Source organism: Prosopis cineraria, unplaced genomic scaffold (assembly GCF_029017545.1).
Source record: "Prosopis cineraria cultivar Desert tree isolate PC_DT_omini unplaced genomic scaffold, ASM2901754v1 PC10, whole genome shotgun sequence".
Classification (NCBI taxonomy): domain Eukaryota; kingdom Viridiplantae; phylum Streptophyta; class Magnoliopsida; order Fabales; family Fabaceae; genus Prosopis; species Prosopis cineraria.
The window spans coordinates 4,230,110-4,248,670 of NW_026555341.1; the positions used below are offsets into that span (position 1 = coordinate 4,230,110).

At 34.7% G+C, this 18,561-nt stretch overlaps 2 protein-coding genes across 2 annotated transcripts; one reads left to right on the forward strand and one right to left on the reverse strand.

Annotated features, from left to right (window-relative positions):
• Positions 1-4,231: 4,231 nt before the first annotated feature.
• Positions 4,232-5,885, forward strand: LOC129321763 (homeobox-leucine zipper protein HAT22-like). Its single transcript, XM_054967659.1, has 3 exons — positions 4,232-4,984; positions 5,099-5,178; positions 5,401-5,885. Exons 1-3 carry the CDS (start codon positions 4,523-4,525, stop codon positions 5,684-5,686), a joined length of 828 nt encoding a protein of 275 aa, XP_054823634.1. The 5' UTR covers positions 4,232-4,522; the 3' UTR covers positions 5,687-5,885.
• A 10,030-nt stretch (positions 5,886-15,915) lies between these two features.
• Positions 15,916-17,806, reverse strand: LOC129322924 (probable xyloglucan endotransglucosylase/hydrolase protein 6). The gene is made up of 4 exons (XM_054969390.1): positions 17,561-17,806; positions 17,350-17,450; positions 17,053-17,249; positions 15,916-16,959 (listed from the first exon to the last, which is right to left on the reverse strand). Exons 1-4 carry the CDS (start codon positions 17,739-17,741, stop codon positions 16,569-16,571), a joined length of 870 nt encoding a protein of 289 aa, XP_054825365.1. The 5' UTR covers positions 17,742-17,806; the 3' UTR covers positions 15,916-16,568.
• Positions 17,807-18,561: the final 755 nt, after the last annotated feature.

Here is an 18,561-nt window from a genome sequence, read left to right on the forward strand (position 1 = left end):
GAGCTGGCCAAACTAAATGAATTACATGTTTTTATATGTACAGAGCATGCCGAGGATTGTTTCTAAAGGTAATTAATGTATTTTTTATATATCTATAAGAATATATTAAAATTCCTTGCCTAAAAATAAAACATTAACTGTGTGTTTAAAAAGGATGATGGGACCCGTGCAAGAGAGTAGAATATGAATGCATCGTGAACTATTGTTTCCTTGAATAGGACAATGGGTACGCCATGGCGATGCACTGTTTAAAGGTGGATCGAGATAATTAATATTTACGCAAAGTAAAAGGAAAAATACGAACAAAAGCAGACAAACTTGGGGGACGAGCTTTAAAGCCACCGACATGCGTCACCCAAACCTCATCTCAACAATCTTTCCAAATTCTAACGCTGCTTCTCTCCTTCTCCGGCCAGCTTAGCTTGTAAGAATCGAATGCCTATACCTAAATCATTGGTGGGGTACATGACTGTAGCCATCCTTCCACGTGTCTCCTCTCCTGCTCGACACCCTTCCTGATCATCATCCCCAGCAGTGAGTATATACATACAAACTCCCCTTGTTTATATATATATATATAAAAATTACATAACATTATTTAAAAAAATCAGTTAATTATAATAATTATATTTAAACTTATAAAAATTAAATTAAAATATTTTGTGCTGATCAATACAAACATGTATTAATTATTTTTTATTAATATAAATTATGAGAGGTGATTTAAAAATATAATAAATTTTTATTAAAATGAATAATTTTATTTATAAAAAAATATGAATAAAAAATGATAGTTTACTTAATAATAAAAAATGAAGGGAGTACAAATTAATTATTAGCAATCCATTAACGAGAGTGGCAAGGGTGGCCGTGACATGAGATTCACCCCTGGTTTGTTGGGGTCTGTGTTTGCGCGTGAATGTGATGTGGAATCGGATCGTTTCAAATTAAATTAATCGCAAGGCCATGGTTTCGTTAATCATATGAATATTATGATATTTCAATTTAGCTTCCCCCCCCCCCCCCAAAAAAAAAAATCTTCCCTTCTCACAGTGTCAAGTCAAATTCCACGCAATCTGGGTGACTGGGTCCCAGATTGTTTTTGTTTTTGTTCTGGCTATCCAGCCACTACTTCAGGCCCAGACAAAACCGCTGCATCATCCTACTCTTGCTGTTTATATAATATGTTCCCTCCCTCAATAATTGGTAATTTTAAACTTGCTTGACGTTCATAATACTTTTAAGCCATGTAATGTAATTGCTTTTTGAAGCAGAGAACGAGGGTGCACTTGTTTTTTTTTTTTTTGTTTTAAGATGCGTATTGCGTCATAAATACCCATGCAAATCGCAGTAATTCTCCGCTCTTTGAAAGGCTTATATTTGTAGTAAGTAAAAGGAAGGAAATAGATAAAACGAAGGGTTTGATTTCCTATTTTAAAATATTTTTTCAAGGAAAAATAAAAAAAAAATGATTGAAAATATGTTTTTTTTTCTGTTCTAAAAATAAAAGAGTCAAAGTTATTCTGTAAAACTGAAAAATTTCTTTAAAATTAAAACAAAGTTGGATAATATTAATTATATTTTCATTAATAATAATTGTATTAATAAATTAAATCATTCTTTTACTTTCACTTCACCACTCTGATATATTTTTAGAATAATGATCTTCAAGGACTTATTTTAAAAAAATATTTTATGAGTATAAAAAAAAAAGCAGAATTAAGCAAGCGCGACCACACCACAGAGATGGAGATTTGTTTTCGAAAAATTTACATTCAAGTTCAAGAAGGTTTATTATCAATAAGTCTTATAAATTTTATATAAATATTTTTAAATCTCAAATCTTATACAATAACAACTTGATCAGAGTTGACCATCATCAATATTTTAATTAAATTATCAATGTGTATGATTTGAAATTTGAGAATATATTTTGTAAAATTTATGGGATGTATGGAGGAAAAAGTTGCCTTTATAAAACTTTGAATGTAATTTTTCCTTTTTTTTTTTTTGATGAAGTGATTCTGGGTGCAAGTTGGCCCGTGAAGAGATTAGAATGGGTAGAAACAGGAAACACGGAAAATAAAAGCAAAATTGGCTACTTAATGTCAATATTATCATTTCCCCGCCCTTTACCTTTTCGGGCAACCATGATGATGCGTCCCATTACCTGAGAGATGAGTGGGCTTGTCCCATCATGTTCCGAATCATAAACTACTTAGATTACTTCCCCACGTGTCCCACGTTTTACAAGTAATTTAATCTTATTTATAAGTTATTATATATTTTTTAAATAATATTAAAAATATTTTTATATTTTTTAAATTTATTATATAAAAATATATTTAAAATTTTATACACTTTTATTATTTTATTTTTTACATTAATATTGATGAAGTTGGTATAAATGATTTATAAAGAAAACTTAAAGATTACATATTTATAATACTTTATTTTTCAAGATAAATTTAACCTGGATGATTATGAATATGATCATTTACATATGTAGTATATACCCCAGGTAAAATTTAATTAGTTATTCTTGCATGTATGTATATTTAATGAAACCAATATACAATTTCCACTTCGAAGCTTCTAATTTAAAAAAATCGGTTCAGGAAATCTAATGTAGCAAAAGTAATCTTCTACTTACATCAGACACACTAATAAACGCATTCAAACAGGCATTCAATAGAAAATTTGGTTTACTAAGCCGAGGCTGGACCTTCAAAGGACAAGAAAAAAGAACAGGAGGATAGTTACAATTTATGATTCAAAGGTCAAAAGATAGTCCCTCCTGTTTAAATTATTAGACATTTTTTTCTCATCTTATCTTGATTTAAAATATAAGATATTTGATAAGTTTTAAATTTTTTTTCATTTTACTTTTATATTTATTAACTTAGTTTGTTTTGCGGTATTTATTATATTTTTTCACCTTCATCATGGATAAAACTTCATTGATCGACAAGGTGAGTAATGTTTTCTTATGTTATAATACTTTATTAAAAAATATTATTATTATTGACAAATGAGGGAGAGGGTACAAAGAAAAACTTGTGACATTTAACCGAAAATAAAGATACAATTAAATTTTATTAATATTTAAATTATAATTAAAAATGCTTCATGATTTAGAGAGGAGACAGTACCATTTATGGGTTTATAATATATACTCAGCTTTCACTTGACACTTGGATAGCACGAGTGCGGGACATTTACATTGAACGTCACAGCATACGCTGACAACTTAATGTGAATAGATGCACCGACGTGGGCGAGGGCGCGTGTAAAGATGTACATGGATACTGCTTATAATAGGTAGAGGCATGGGGAGCAAAGGAAAAGCATATGTATGGGATAAAATGAGAATATTAGGCACGAGGGTGACGCCCCTGGTGTTGCCGCTCATCAAGAAATTTAAGTTCATCATCAATTATGGGTGACCTAACTTTTCCTGAGCATCGCCGACAATGCATTATTGAAAGTGCTTACAGTACTAATTGAGACGGGTAGGTCCCAAACACACTCCCCATCAACTTTCTAGTTAAGCAAACATCCGAATTCTTGTTGATGAATCACATTCTCCCCCACCATTTTTTAACTCCACCTCCATTCGTGTCTCGTACCCACTTTTCCCTTTGGAAACAAACCACTCGGTGCACATCACTGTCTAGCCTCCCACAATCATTACTAGCAAAGTGCTAGACCCTCCAGACCATCCCTCCCGCTCCTCCCCTTCACTAAAAAGTACATACAGCATTGGCAAGCAAGGTAACACGGTACCCATCCCTGACTGGTTCGACCCGGTCTGGAGGACACTTCATGTGGCTCTGTTACACCCACGAACCTGTTAACTCATGCCCCATTCCCCCGGCCCGCTCTTCTTTTCTAATATTTCTCCGGGAATCATATTTGATTAATAAGTACTTATAATTTCATCATAATCGTTGGGCGAGTGCAAAAATTCGGTCTGTTATTAAATGCGCCCTCACGTGATGGGAAAACTTTAAAGGAGGTGCATGGACACGAGTAAAGGAAGAAGGGATCATAAAAATAATTTATACATCCTAAAGTGAAGCTACAAGGACGCATACATTATTGGCAAGGAAGACGTTAATAATTAATTACGTGTGCGGGTTGCGTAGTCAAGCAAGGCGAATCACCCCTCTTGATGTGTTCCCCACTGCTATGTGAACTGTGGGTGAGGGGGGGGGGGTTATTTTTCCATGATATTATAATGGAGGGAACCTCAGTGGGACTAGATCCCATGGTCAACCTATGTATAGAGAACTAGAGATATAGAGGTGACTTTTATAATTTCCAATACTCAGATTCGTGCCTCTACTCATTCCTTCCTTTGATTATTAATAGTCGCAGCCACCCACCCACCCAGCCACCCACCGCACAAGTCTCCTTCATCTCTCTTTTAAACACCCTTTGCCTCCCTCAGTCCCTTTAAGCCCATACCATATATCTTCCCCTCCATTCCCGTCCTTCCTTACCGTACCATCCCGCACAAATGGGTTTTGGTGATGCTGCTAGTAGCCCTGGCCTTCACCTTGTTCTAGGGTTAGGCATGACCGCTGCTCCATCCAAGGCTGACCATAATAGCAGGCCAACCAAGAGCTCCTGCAATTTCTCGCCAACAAGTAGTTGTGAGCCATCTTTAACCCTGGGTCTTCCGGCCGAGACTCCACAACAAGTCCCGAAAAAGATTGACGTGAACAAAAGTTGTGAGGATCCTCTTGAATTTTCTCGCCAAACATCACCTCACAGCGCCGTCTCATCCTTCTCCGGTGGGAGAGTGAAAAGGGAGAGAGATCTCTGCAACGATGAGGTCGAGGCGGCGGAGAGGATTTTTTCCTCGAGAAGGAGCGACCAAGACGAAGACGGAACTAATGCCAGAAAGAAGCTCAGACTCACCAAAGAACAATCCGCCTTGCTAGAGGAGAGCTTCAAACAAAATAGCACTCTCAATCCTGTACGTCATAAAGTTAGCCGCTCCCTCTTCCGTAAAGTGTGCTAAATGCTAATTAATATTATATTCGTTAGTTGTTTGACGACTGACCTTGGGATTTTGGCTTTTGAGTTACAGAAGCAGAAGCAAGCTTTAGCCAGGCAGCTAAATCTGAGGCCAAGACAAGTTGAAGTATGGTTCCAAAATCGGCGAGCCAGGTAAAAACCGGTCTCCGAGTTCGAAGAGATCGTACGTGTACTATATGCAAGAATATTGAAACTCTCTCCATAATAATCGTTTTCTCTTGGAATTCATAGAATACCAATAGTCTATCAGAATTGTCATGATGGCCTAGTGGCCTACACAAGTTGCACACCCATTAGCGCGTGGATAAGATATATTGAAGGCTGATAAGGAACGGTTGTGTTGGGTCGTTGCAGGACGAAGCTGAAGCAGACGGAGGTGGACTGCGAATTCTTAAAGAAATGCTGCGAGACGCTGACGGATGAAAACAAGAGGCTGCAGAAGGAGGTGCACGAACTGAAGGCGCTGAAGCTTGCCCAACCTCTGTACATGGCTATGCCTGCGGCCACCCTGAGCATGTGCCCGTCTTGTGAGAGGCAGGGCGGTGTCGCCGGCGACGGCGCTTCTAACAAGAACGTCTTCTCAGTGACACCGAAGCCTCATTTCTACACGCCCTTCCCCAATCCTTCCGCGGCATGTTGATCATTCCTAGGTTTTGAGGAACAAGCAGATCAACGACACAAGTATTCCCCAGGGCCACTGTATTTTTTGGTTGCGGGATATACACGTAGGAAACGGTGTAATTAGCTAATACTGTGTAGAGAAATAGTAACAACAGTTCCGACCCCTTTATTTTCTTTCATATGTTCATAAATCTTTATAGAAGACATCTATCGATCAAGCAATCGCTTTTTTTTTTTTTTATGCTGTTGCAAATATTGTTGTCCTCTGGCTTTAATTGTATTTCTTAAAATAAAAACTAGTTCAGTTAACGATGATGTGCGCCGAGGTTCCAAGATCCGTGAGCGTGTCAAATATGTACGTGTTCATAGCAAAGAATCCCATGACAATCTGATGATGGACCAAATCAGTTTAGTTGTATCGGTTTTTATTTTTTATTTTTAATAAAGTGTAGGCGCGCGTGTCACAATGGGTTGTTCTTGAAGATGGTGAAGTTACAGGAGTGCACCATATATACGTGTTTTGCGGGACAGACACAGAGATATAAAGTAGAACGAGATGAGAAGAAGTAGAAGTTAAGAATGGGAGTGTTTGAGAGGAGAACACGAGGGGAGAGTGAAAAGAAAGAAAAGGTAGGGAAGGAGATAAGCTGGATAATATGAGGGAATAAGTGGGAGGTTTGAGATTAAACTGGAAAGAGTATGGAGAAGGTAGGTCACGTGTCTCTGTCCACTAATCAGGTTGCTTCGTGTGTGTGTGTGAGAGAGAAGAGAGAGGAGCTCTCTGGCTTTCAGGGAACTTGTGGGTCACACCCCCACGTGATTCCCCAATAAGGCGAGCCGAGAGGCTTTGTCTTTCCTTGCTTTCATTGATTAAACACACACCGTATACGTTGCGACCACGCTATCATGATTGGCAAACCCCGTCCCCGTCATCCATGACCATTCAATCTTTTACTTTTCATTATCATGTTTCAAGTAATGATACTCGTTGAATTGGGTGGACCAACGACACCTGATACCCTACTTTCCCGGAAACTTCTCATTACTCGCCTTTCTTGCCCCTCAATTCTCTTATTCTTCACTTTAACCCCATCAGACTCCCTCCATGTTCTCCCTCTACCTGCGGGCGCGTGTATGCGAATCGTGAAAGAGTCGATCTTTCCGAGCGAAAGCGCAGGAAAGGAAAAAGATAAAAATGAAAAAGGGACGGTTGACGCGGAGGCGCAGAACCAAAAGTTGCTTTTTGACAAAGTCTTTTTGGATGCTTCGGTCGCATCTTTGTATTGATTCTATGCAGATTTGGTGCGCCCACCTAATTATCCCCGGTCCTGAAAACCCAGGACACTTGTCGTCCCTCTCGTATTTCCTGTCGGCTTCTCGTGGGCGCCCCCTCCTCCCCCCCCCCCCCAATAATTTTATGCATCAACTTCCTCATTATTGTCTCGTTTGTCATTTCACCTTTGAGAGCAGCTGACCCTCCTCCTCATCGTCATTTTTTATTTGTTATTACTACTATTAAAAATTTAAAACCCCACTCTTACAAGAAAGTCTGGCTCAGGAGACAGGGATGATGAGGTGATGCTATCCATATATATGCGGTCTCCATCTCATCTTTTCTATTTAGGGGCTATCTCAATCTTATAAACTGCAGAAAACGCGTATTGGGGGTGACGTGTCCTGCCGGCGATCATTATCAACGTATTTCATTATTCTGTCGGGAACCAAAAAATGTTGGGTTAATCAACTCGGATTCTATGCATTGTCCTTTTTTTAATCATCAACTCCAACAAATAGAGTACTATATTTTAGGAAACACCAGTGTTGCATTCCCGTATTTTCGTAGTCTATGTTGGGTGTGGTCTCTGACATGGCTTGCAGCAGAAGGTAAATGATTGAAAAACAAAAGAAGGGTTGTGTGTGTGTGTGTGTGAGAGAGAGAGAGAGAGAGAGAGAGAGAGAGAGACTACATGGGGTGGCGAAGCGGGAAGCTGAGCGCGTGGCGTTGTCATGTAGTGAGGTGAAACGAACATGGAGGAGGAAGGAGTGGGCCTTGGGAAAGACCGTGTTCCACGGAACACAGAACACAGAAGGACCGCCCATATGGGGGGTGTTGGGGGTAATGGGGACTCCCTCGGTGTCCTCATTCTCTGTCGAGCCCAAAGCCAAGTATAACAAGCGGTTAGCCCAACACCCAGTCAAACTCTTTCATAACACATGACATGATGACTCGCTGCATCCGTTTCAATTCCATGGATTCTTCACAACACTGACGCCCGATGCTTCATCGATGGGCCCAGCAATATCCACCGGGAAGCGCCTGTACTCCATGAAGCCCCACATGCTCAAATCCTTTCATCCGTATATCCTTTTGTGTTTTCATTATTTCAAATGGCACTCACGCTCACACCTCCATTCAATTTCCGCTCCGCTTTCTTTTTCTTCATATTAACTATCCCGAAAAATATTAAGCTCTGTCATGGATTGTATGTGGCGGAAGGACTGCTCCTGGGTCATATCCTTCTGACCCGAGTGTGTATGTATGTAATATAGGTCCAACGGTGTAGACCCTATGCATGCATTCCCATTCTATGTATGTGTTCGCCTTCTAGGGGAAAAATCATTATAAAGTCTCATACAAGTATTCTAACCAATACAAAATCTCACCGAATGCATGCATAGTTGTAAAGTTCTTAGAGACTTCATTGTAAATAAGATTTTTTGTAAATTGATCAAAATACTTTTATTTGGAAAAAAAAAAAGGACAAACGCACAAAACACTCACAATCCCTTCTCTCCCGCCAGGGCAACACCCCTTGGTTAGTATGCTATCGTCGATTGTTTGTGTTGCTCTTATTCTTATTCTTGAAGAGTTTCATTTGCTTTGTCTCGTACAAGCTATCTGCATAAGTTTGTTCGCAGAGAAAAGAGGGGGAAATGGTCACATACCCACAAACACATTAATAATAAAACAAGGAATCAACGAAGGAGAGGTTGAGGTGGGGCCGAGAGCGATAATCGCATTGGGTGCGATGGCAATCGAAGCCTTTCTTGGTTTGGGTACTCAGATGTACTCCAACGCCCTTCATAAACTCCCTTACATGTGGCATTCATGGGAGCATGTCTTGGGAATGGTTTTGGGTGATGTTTTTGTTAATCAACTTGTGAAATGGGATGCTCAACTCCAACAAAACCTTGACAAATGCTCGAAAAGGTCAAGGCCGCAAATGAGTAACGTTGTATTGACGATGATGACAATGATTAAGAGAATTTCTTCAAGAGCTGCAGTACTCCTGTTGGGAGAATCTTGTGGTAAATTGGTGTCATAATCAAATCTTTTTGTGTTCTTAATGTTGTTTTATTGTAGTTTTGAGTGTGCCATAACGTGCTGATGAACCTTTTGAAAATTGAAGAGGGGATAGGCTTTGAGGGTGGCTAAGATGAAGAAGAATGAAGAAGAAAGAGGGAGGGAGAGAGGGTAAGGGGGGAGAGAAAGGGTTGGAGGAGTGTTTCGTGTGTTTTCCTTTTTTTAATTTTTTTTGGATATTTTGGTCAATTTAAAAAAAAAAATATTTATAGTCAAGTCTCCAATAATCTCACAATTATTTATGCATTTGGGGGGACTTTGTGATAATTAGAATACTTGTATTGGGCTTTATAGTTATTTTCCCCAGCTTTTGTTAGATATTGAATCCCAAGCTTGGGCCTACCATGCTACCGACCAACATGTCTTGGAATCTATCCCCGTCTTTAGCTCCCAGGTCTTGGTGAGTCTCATAGACGCCAAGTTATTACGTGCTATTAAAAAGAGAAAAGAAAAACGGACTATCTTACTAAAAGCTATTAGAGATAAGAGAAAGATAAGAGAAGATTGAAAAATATCATTTCTATTACTATTGTAAATAGTACAATATATATATATATATATATATATAAGGAGAAAGAGACAACCTCATAATAACTATCTATGATAATATAATATCATATCATATCATATCTCTCAATAATGGCAAATAATATTTCTCAACAATGACATACTAAATGGTAAAATATTCTAGAATTCTTTAAATAACATTTCTCCTCAAATTCAAGATGACTTAACAGATAGCAACTTGAGTTTGTTTGCCAAAAATCAGAAATGGTTTAGATGAAAAAACTTTGTAAATAAGTCTACTAGCTAATACTTAGGTCGAATTGAAATAAGTCAAATGGTGCCCCAAATAACATGTTGTCGAATAAAGTGATAGTAAATCTCAATGTGTTTGGTTAACTCATAAAACTCATCATTGTAAGCAATCTTGATTCTCACAATGGATGTCTGTGAAGGAGTTTTGAAATGCTTTTTGTAACATCCTAAGAACTTAACCCTTGATTAGTTAAGTTAAATGAAGTTAATTAAGTAAATTAATACGGTGTATGTTTACAAAGAGCTAATAAATATTTTGGGTTGTGATTTCAACCCTAGAATTAGGTTTAAAGTAAGGTTGGGATGCCAGACCTCAAGAAGAAAGAAAAACAAGAGAAAGTATGCCACATGCCATGATGCACACGTTTTGTGTTGCAGTGTACAAGTCACCAGCATGTGAAGCACAACTTTCTATACCACATGTTGTGACACAAATGATAGGCATCATGGTGCATGATTGGTTTGAAAACAAAAGAAAGAGAAAGAGAAAACGAAAAGAAACTCAAGAGTTTTGCTAGGGCACAAAGTCTTTGAAGATTTAAGAGTAAATTGAGGCTTGTAAACACTAAAGTAAGTTTCACAAGCTCTTTAATTACTTTCACCTTCTTCCCTTTTCTCTAGAATTTGATTTAGGGTCTACCTATATTTATTTATATCCACTTGTTCTTTGAAAAACTGCCCAGTTGTTCAAATAGAGACTTGAACTTAGCTAGTTTTCACCTATTCATGAGAAGGTTAGCTTAAGGATATGACACTCATGGTTGTTAGTATTAAAAAAATTATGACTCACAAATGAGCGTAGTAATCTTAGCCTAACCGCTTCTCACAAGTGAAAGCCTTGGATAGTTCAATTACACAAATGAATCCCACTAAATGACGGATAATTTTTAACTATTAGATCAAGATCTTAGATAATCCAGATTTAATCTCTTTTGAAATATTTCATTTTATTTTACCTTTATTGTAATTTTTAAATTATTATTACTAAATTTTAGTAATTTAAAATTTATTATTTATATTTTTTATAATTTAATATTTTAATAATAATTTTATAGGTGATTAAATATGAACCATTTAAATTTTAATCTAATAACAAGAAAGAAAAAAGAACAAAAGAGGAGGGAATCCAGACTCCCTTGCTGAAAAATAAAAGTATCGTGGGCCCCTCTGCATGTATGGGTTGTTAATTGTCTTGAACTTGTACGGTTATATCCTTGTCTTGAACAGCTCTTTGCTTTCACTTTCTTTTGAAAAGCTGGGAGTGCCGCCAGTCTTGGGTATTTTTTTATGGAAATAAATACATTTAATTTCTATACTCTACACAAATTTTATTATTAATCTGTACATTTTATTTTTAATATTTTAAATTTTTATAATTTTTTTAATCTGTACTTTAGGTTTCTACAATCTCACAGCAGTGTTGATGTGACATTAGTGATGTTAGTTATACTGATATGGACAATAACACCGTTAATTATAAGGAGAATGATAAAAAGATTTTAAAAGGATTAATTAATTCAAGTTAAGTTATAAGTATCAAGCTTCAAAAATTTACAATTTACTTTATAAATCTTACAATTGCATTATGATGAATTTGCATCTTGTTTTTTAAATTTTAATATGGTTGAAAAATAAAAAAAATATTTTTCTATTAAAATTTTGAATATAAGTTATAAATGCATCACAACAAAATCGCAAATTGAGAGATTGAGTTGTAAATTTTTAAAATTTAATGTTTGGGACCTGACTTAAATTAATTAATCCTTTTGAAACTTATAACATCCCAATTTAAATTTTAATAGTTAATTTGGGTTAATAGAAATTTAAAAAAAAAATATTTAGAGGTAAGAAAATTAATAAGAGATGATTATTAAATCTAACTTAGGATATAATTCTAAAAAAAAATTTAAAAAATAATTAAAAAAATAAAAAAAAATTATTAAATTATTATTATAATAAAAAAGGGAAAACGTATTAAAAAAAAGGGGAAAGAAGAAGAAGAACAAATTGCTTTCGGCGTCGCGTCATGATTACATAAAATAATAAAAAAAAGGAGAGAGAGGAAAGAAGAAATAATATAAAAAAAGATGTGGGACCCATTGAATTTTTATAAAACTCACTCGTTTCCTTTCATTTTTTCAATTCTTTTCCTGCGCGCGAGCTGAGGCCGAGAGAAGCGAGTCGCCGGTGCGAAATATCTAAATTTTTAAGGTAAGAGTTTTTAATAGGATATTTAAGGTGTGATTTTAAACTTTTCAAGACTAAGTAAGTGTTCTAAAAATTTTTTTTAGTCATCCTTCTTCTTTGGTTTCTGAGTTTGTAGTGGTAGAAAATTTAAGATCTGGAAGAGGGATGAATTTATGTTGAATAAATATGATTTTGAGGTTGTCAGTAGTATAATAAATGTTCTAGAGTATAAATTTATTGATGATCTTTGAATCTGTGACTTATGGATCAAATTCTAAATTAGATCTGAAAATATATGTTGATTTATTGAGGTTTAGATGATTATTTGGGATGAGAAATGAATTATTATGGTTATAGGATTATGATTCTAAGCTAGAGACTCAATTTTTAATTTTTGAGTATTTTAGGTATGAATTTATGAAATAAAAAAAAATTTTGATAAAAGAAATTAGTTTAGAAGTTGATTTTTAGATTATTAATGTTTATTGATAATTAAAAGAGGAATTAAAAATTTTACTTAATAGTATTAACTATAGATTTGTATTAAGATTGGGATTAGGAATTATGTTATATTTTTAATTCTATTATTAGAATTATTTTATTAGTTTCAAAAATTGAAACTAATATTTATAAATAATATGTTATTTGTAGATTATATTACTGGTGAAGATTGTGGTGAGAGATAAATTTTAAGAAATAATTTATTAAAAAAGCTACAAGGTAACCATGCTTTTAATTTGTGATTAGTGTTACTTCATGTTAATTGGGTGATTATTGAGAAAATTATGAATTTTGTAATATTGTATAATTGTGTAATATTATTATGAATTTGTTTCATTATTATGGAAGGTGTTGGGAGACTTGCTATTATTGTTGTATTTATGTGCCACGTGGTACGCCCCTATTGGAGCTCAATAGGTGGCTTGTAAGGGCTCGGGCTAATCTACCTTTGGCCAGGTAATTTAGCAACGAGTGAGGTCTACGGCTTGAGGTTAATGGATGGATATAAAGATAGTTGTTTGTGTTTATTGTATTATTTTTTATATTTGTTGGAATTATATTATTTTTAATTTTCACTTAGTAAGCACACACTTAACTGTTTGTATACACTATCATAAATTGGCTTTGGTTACTGGGACTTTTGAGTCTCATTATGTGGTTAACAATTTTCAGGAGAAGAGCCACGAGTGACACGTGGAGGAGTCCTAGAGGCTTAGTGGTATAGATCCACTGTCTCTTTTGGGTATTTAATTTATGATTTATAATGTGTTATATTGTCAATATTAGGGCTTTTTGTTTATTGTCAATTATATGAATATATAAATGTAATCATGCCTTTCAAACTATTTCTATTTTTGATACAATTTGGATGACTGTAATTTTAATATTTGGTTTACTTTGGATTAGTTAAAATGGCATGATTATAAGGCCAAATAACTGGCTTATGTTGAAAATTGATTAAATTACTTATTTTACTTGTTGTGAGTATAAGGATGGACAAATGTTATTTAGTTTACTTGTTGGGAGTATAAGAATGGACAAATATGATTTAGCCTAATGGTATGTGGAAGGTAAAAATTTATCTGAAATGTTATAGTGTGTGAGTTGAAGCCAATTATAAAATATTTTATATTAAAATTATTGATATAAAAATGTGTTGGATGGCTGTAACCCAACTATAGTTGAGTTAAATTATTTAAAAAAAAATTTTGATGTGTTACAAAACCTATCTGTCATTCTTCCTTAATTATATGGTGATGTGTTAGTTTGTGATTGATGTATATTTTTTTGAAAAAAAGAAAGAAAAAGTTATGTGTATTTTTTAATAATTATTATATATATAAAAATAGGGTTTAAGGTTATAAGAAAATGTCATGTGTTTATTTTTAAGTTTACTACAATTATATATTTTAAGGTGCCTTTCCTGTGATTTTATACTCTAAAATCAGGTTTGAAATAATTTATTATTTTTTAGTATATATAAAATATGTTATTTAGTTTTAGAGTTAGGACAATTTTTTTTTCAATTTTTGATTATTAAAAAAAACTCCATGAGGTCCTATTTACAAGACATTTTCTAGAAGAAATTTTTAGTCTAAAATGTAAGATACTTTCTAATGATTAAATTATTTTTTTAATTTTATCATTTATTGATTAATGTAAAATATTTAATGTAGTTGTATCATTATTTAAAATTAAGAGTAACAGTGAAAGTATATATCTTTTCTTATGATATCAAGAAAAAATAACTTTTCTTAAGATGAAATGGGTTGAAAATGTCTTATAATAATGATTGAAAAGATAAGACATTAGCTTTTCTTTCTTTTTTTTCCTAGAAAAAAGTACACATCAGCTACTAATTGACACATCACCACAAATTAACAGTGTTATTGTTCATATCAGCATAATTAACACTATTAATGCTATGTTAGCACCCTATGAAAGTTTAGGGACTTAAAATGTAGACGACAAAAACTATAAGAACTTAGGACACAAAAAATAAAGTGTAGGGATGATAGAGTATCAAGTAGCATGGGATAAATAGGTGATGTGGAGAAGTTATGGAAATATTAGGAATGATTATTATTTTCAAGTTATTTTGAACATTAGCTTTTTAATAATATTTTTAGATTGTTTTTCTGTTTTGTTGAGTGGTCCTTAGATTTAGGAGAAGTGAGTGTTGTAAATTATGTTAGTTATTTTATTTATTTATTTATTGGTAGTTATGGCCCGTTATCTGAGTTATGGATTAATGAGAGTATTTTTAGAAATTATTAATTACTTTTTTGTCTATAAATACTAAGACACAGCATGTACAAATCATCTAAAAATATAATCATTATTTTATTATATTAGTCGAGATTCTTCTTTGACTTTATTAGTTGTATAAGTTTAAGATTCTTGCTCATCTTCTATTAAAGATTTTCCTTTATCTTTATTAATTTATAATGTTAGATTTTGATTTCATATTTTAACAAAGATTTATCTTTTTTATTTCTCCCAACCTATTTTGGATCCTATCAAGGGATCACTAGCAAATCACGTGTAAAGCGTCGGGACTAAAAGTTATATTTTTCATTTTTTATCACTCCCTTTTTGATTTTTCATTTATTATTTGAAACATTCAAAATGACATTAATTATTATTTTGTGAATAATGTTCCTTTTTCGACAGGAGAAGGAAGACCAACAAAAGAAGGGGATAAAAAGAGAAACATTTAAAAAGATGGCATTGTAATTCAGGAGTGATCTGTGGTCAATTGATTATTTTTTCCTTCAATAATTGTTAATATAATTATATTCTAAAATATATTTTTTAATCCTCTAACTTTATATAAAGTTTTAATTTAATCCTCCTTTAATTTTGTAAAGTATTTTTTATTTTTTAACCTTAACATCATTAATTTAAAATGATTATTTTTTATGTCAATTATTCTTATTTTAAAAAAAAGTTAAACTTAATATATCAATGTTTGAGAATATTTTGTTAATATTTGATAATTCAATATAAAAATTTGTTAAGATAAAACTATTAAAGTTAAAGGGCTAAAAAAACACTTTATGTATCCTTTAGCCTTTTGAATTTAATGGTTATTGACAATACAAGATTATCTATTACAATTTTTTCAAAGAGAAAATTCTCTATTATAAGAGCAAAAAATAAAAAAATAAAAGGAAAAAAAATTAATTAACGAATTGATTCCAACACTTCCAATTGTAAAAAAAAAAAAATCATGTTTACAAGTATCACATAATCGTATAAAAATTATCATTTGTATGCTAATTATATAAATCATCTATATAATATAAACTTTATAAATGGCTGTAAGTTAATATGAATATTATCATTATCCAGTTCGTGACAAGGCATCTTCACAGTTGATTTTTAAATAATTAATTAATTTCATAAATTTGTGATGTTTCTTCCTTTCGTTTACTGCGCCAGGCGTCTTGATTAGTGCGTAGTTTTTACACGTTAAATAAGACTGTCAAGAGTTTTAGTCATCTCCCACGTTCATATAAAAACCCATTGCCGGAACTTACAAACCATTGAACCTGCTGCGGGACCAGGTATAGATGAGGGCTCTCGCGCCTTCTTAATCGTCACGTTCACCTTTATGGCTATACTCCAGGGACCATATGCGAGTCACCTTGATGACATAACAGCACCCAACCTAATGCTACGTACTCTGATATATATATATATATATATACATACAGGCTTAGCTAGAAATTGATCTTATACATCCTCATTCTAATTTTGAAAGTTGCAATTGTGACATAACAAAACTATATCCTTCAATCTTCAACCACAATAATAATGCGCACTTAGACACGGGGACATAGACCCGGCAGCAAGAAGTGCGTCTTGAGTCGGGTCCTCTGCTAGGCGGCTAGTCTCGACCTAGGCATCGTCCCACGAGTACGAACACAAGTAACATAGATCAAATCATATACCCTCGGTCATCCCCCCATAATTTATACGTACGCGCGTCACGTCGTGACCGCTCGGTTTCGATGGAATGCTGACTTCAGATGCCGGCGAGGCACTCCGGTGGGGTTACAGGGAAGCGTGATTTATCTTGACAGTAATCATAGATCATGTGGTTTACACGAACCCACCTGTACCTTTTGGCTTCTACGGCATTCAGAGCTTGGTAGGCCCCCCCTTCCCACCAGTTTCTCGGGTCCGAGGCACAGCCCGGAGGTCCTGGTACCGGACATCCTTCTATGTCGAAATCTTTGTAATAAGCGTAAAACGGTGCTTTGCTCCAATCAATTTTCTCTAGCCCTCCTCTGGTCGCCCAATCATCCGCCTCCCACAACGTAGAATACACTCCCATGGGTTGCATCCTGGGGTACGGGATTCCCCTCGCTTCGTTGTTCTTGTACACCCTGATGGGAACATCGTCCACGTAGAAACTGCACATATAATTCCAATTTCCAATACGTTATATATATAAAGAGACCAATGGTACCAAGACATACCCGTGGGTTGTGATGGAATTGACTTACACAATATGGTGATGATTCCAGATGATGGCGTAGGAGTGGAAGTCAGCAGAAGGATCAAACCAGAGGTTGACGCGCTGTTCTCTATCACCCTTTCCGTGGGCATAGACATTTGTTTGAACTGTGTAGGGCTGCCCACTACGGTTCCCCAGGAATTCGAAATCCAGTTCGTCCCGAACTGAGTCCGTATCCGAGTTCATCTACCACCGGAATCGGATGCAACAACCTATTAATTATACATTCCTGTGTATTGTCTCATATCAAAATAAAACTGTGACAAATAATTCGTAACTTACGTACATAGAAGGCAGTGACAGTCCCGGCCGAGTCTCCGGGGATGAGCTTCATCTTCATGCTAACACGACCAAACATATATTGCTTCTTAGAAGCGAACCCACATCCTGAGTAAAGTAGTGCATATAAAATTAGCCTGGTGTGCGCGTGTGGAAGATATATTGAATTGAGTACGGAATAGTAGATCATGCAAAAAGGAGAGTCCTTAAGAAGGTACCGGCGTTTTGGTCTAGAATGAGCTGGATGGCCCTGCCGCGATCGATTTGCCTGATATGGGAATCAGACCATGTGATTCGAAAGTCTTGCAGAAAAGTGGCGGGTCGTCCCCAGGCGCACGCAGCAGATATCAGAACCCATAACACCATAAACAAGCCAACGTATCTAGAAGGGTAAAACATGGGCACGGTTATGTAAGGATCGGACGTGTTTGATTGACGGGGAATATTAATTATTTTTTGGGCCAATTTGGTATACAATGCAAGTGGGATATGGGAGGGTCATATATTTATAGGCCAATAGGTGGCTAGAGGATGATTCATTCAAACAATGGGAAGCGTCAGCAGAGGATAGCTTTCCATCCAGCTAATGGCGAGCCGTCGCCAGGCCCTTCCCAACAGTAACGTAATTTTGCCTGGGCCTCATCTTCTATCATGTCTGCCTAATTCATGATTTTATGAGCGTGTGCATTTCAATTACAAAGGTCAAGCATTTAATTTCTGGATGTGGTGCTATCCGTCCCACACATATATTCATTCTCTTTCTTTCTCCAAGTAGATATTACCAATACCCAGCTACCCTCTGTCCGACCCATCAAATCAAAATTTCGAGTGGTGTTTCGCACAGATCGGTGTGCGCGCAAAAATATACCCCATTTATTTTTATCTATAAAAAAATTATCACTTTTAATTTATTTCTTTATATAAATAAAATTACATTTTTCAATAAACATTTATTATAAACTTTTTAAATTACCTCTCATAATTATATCATAATTAATAAAGACTTAATTAACATAATTAATAAAGAGTATTGTAATATAATATTTTTCAAACACAATTAATATAATTAATTAATTTTTTAAATTGTGTAATATAATTTTTTTATAAATAAAAACGGATGGAGTACCTTCCACCATTCATGTGATGACGTCTTCCAATATTTTTTTTTTTCAATTCACTAAGATAAAAATAATAAATTACAAAAATAACTTAATCTGTG

Bases quoted from the DNA above. Each gene is read 5' to 3' on its own strand.
- LOC129321763 (XM_054967659.1), top strand. From the start codon at position 4,523: ATGGGTTTTGGTGATGCTGCTAGTAGCCCTGGCCTTCACCTTGTTCTA. The intron at 4,985-5,098 runs GTACGTCATAAA...TTTGAGTTACAG, and splicing joins AAAATAGCACTCTCAATCCT to AAGCAGAAGCAAGCTTTAGC. The intron at 5,179-5,400 runs GTAAAAACCGGT...GGGTCGTTGCAG, and splicing joins TTCCAAAATCGGCGAGCCAG to GACGAAGCTGAAGCAGACGG.
- LOC129322924 (XM_054969390.1), bottom strand. From the start codon at position 17,741: ATGTTTTACCCTTCTAGATACGTTGGCTTGTTTATGGTGTTATGGGTT. The intron at 17,250-17,349 runs GTACGTAAGTTA...TTCCGGTGGTAG, and splicing joins GGACTGTCACTGCCTTCTAT to ATGAACTCGGATACGGACTC. The intron at 16,960-17,052 runs GTAAGTCAATTC...TTATATGTGCAG, and splicing joins TGGAATCATCACCATATTGT to TTTCTACGTGGACGATGTTC.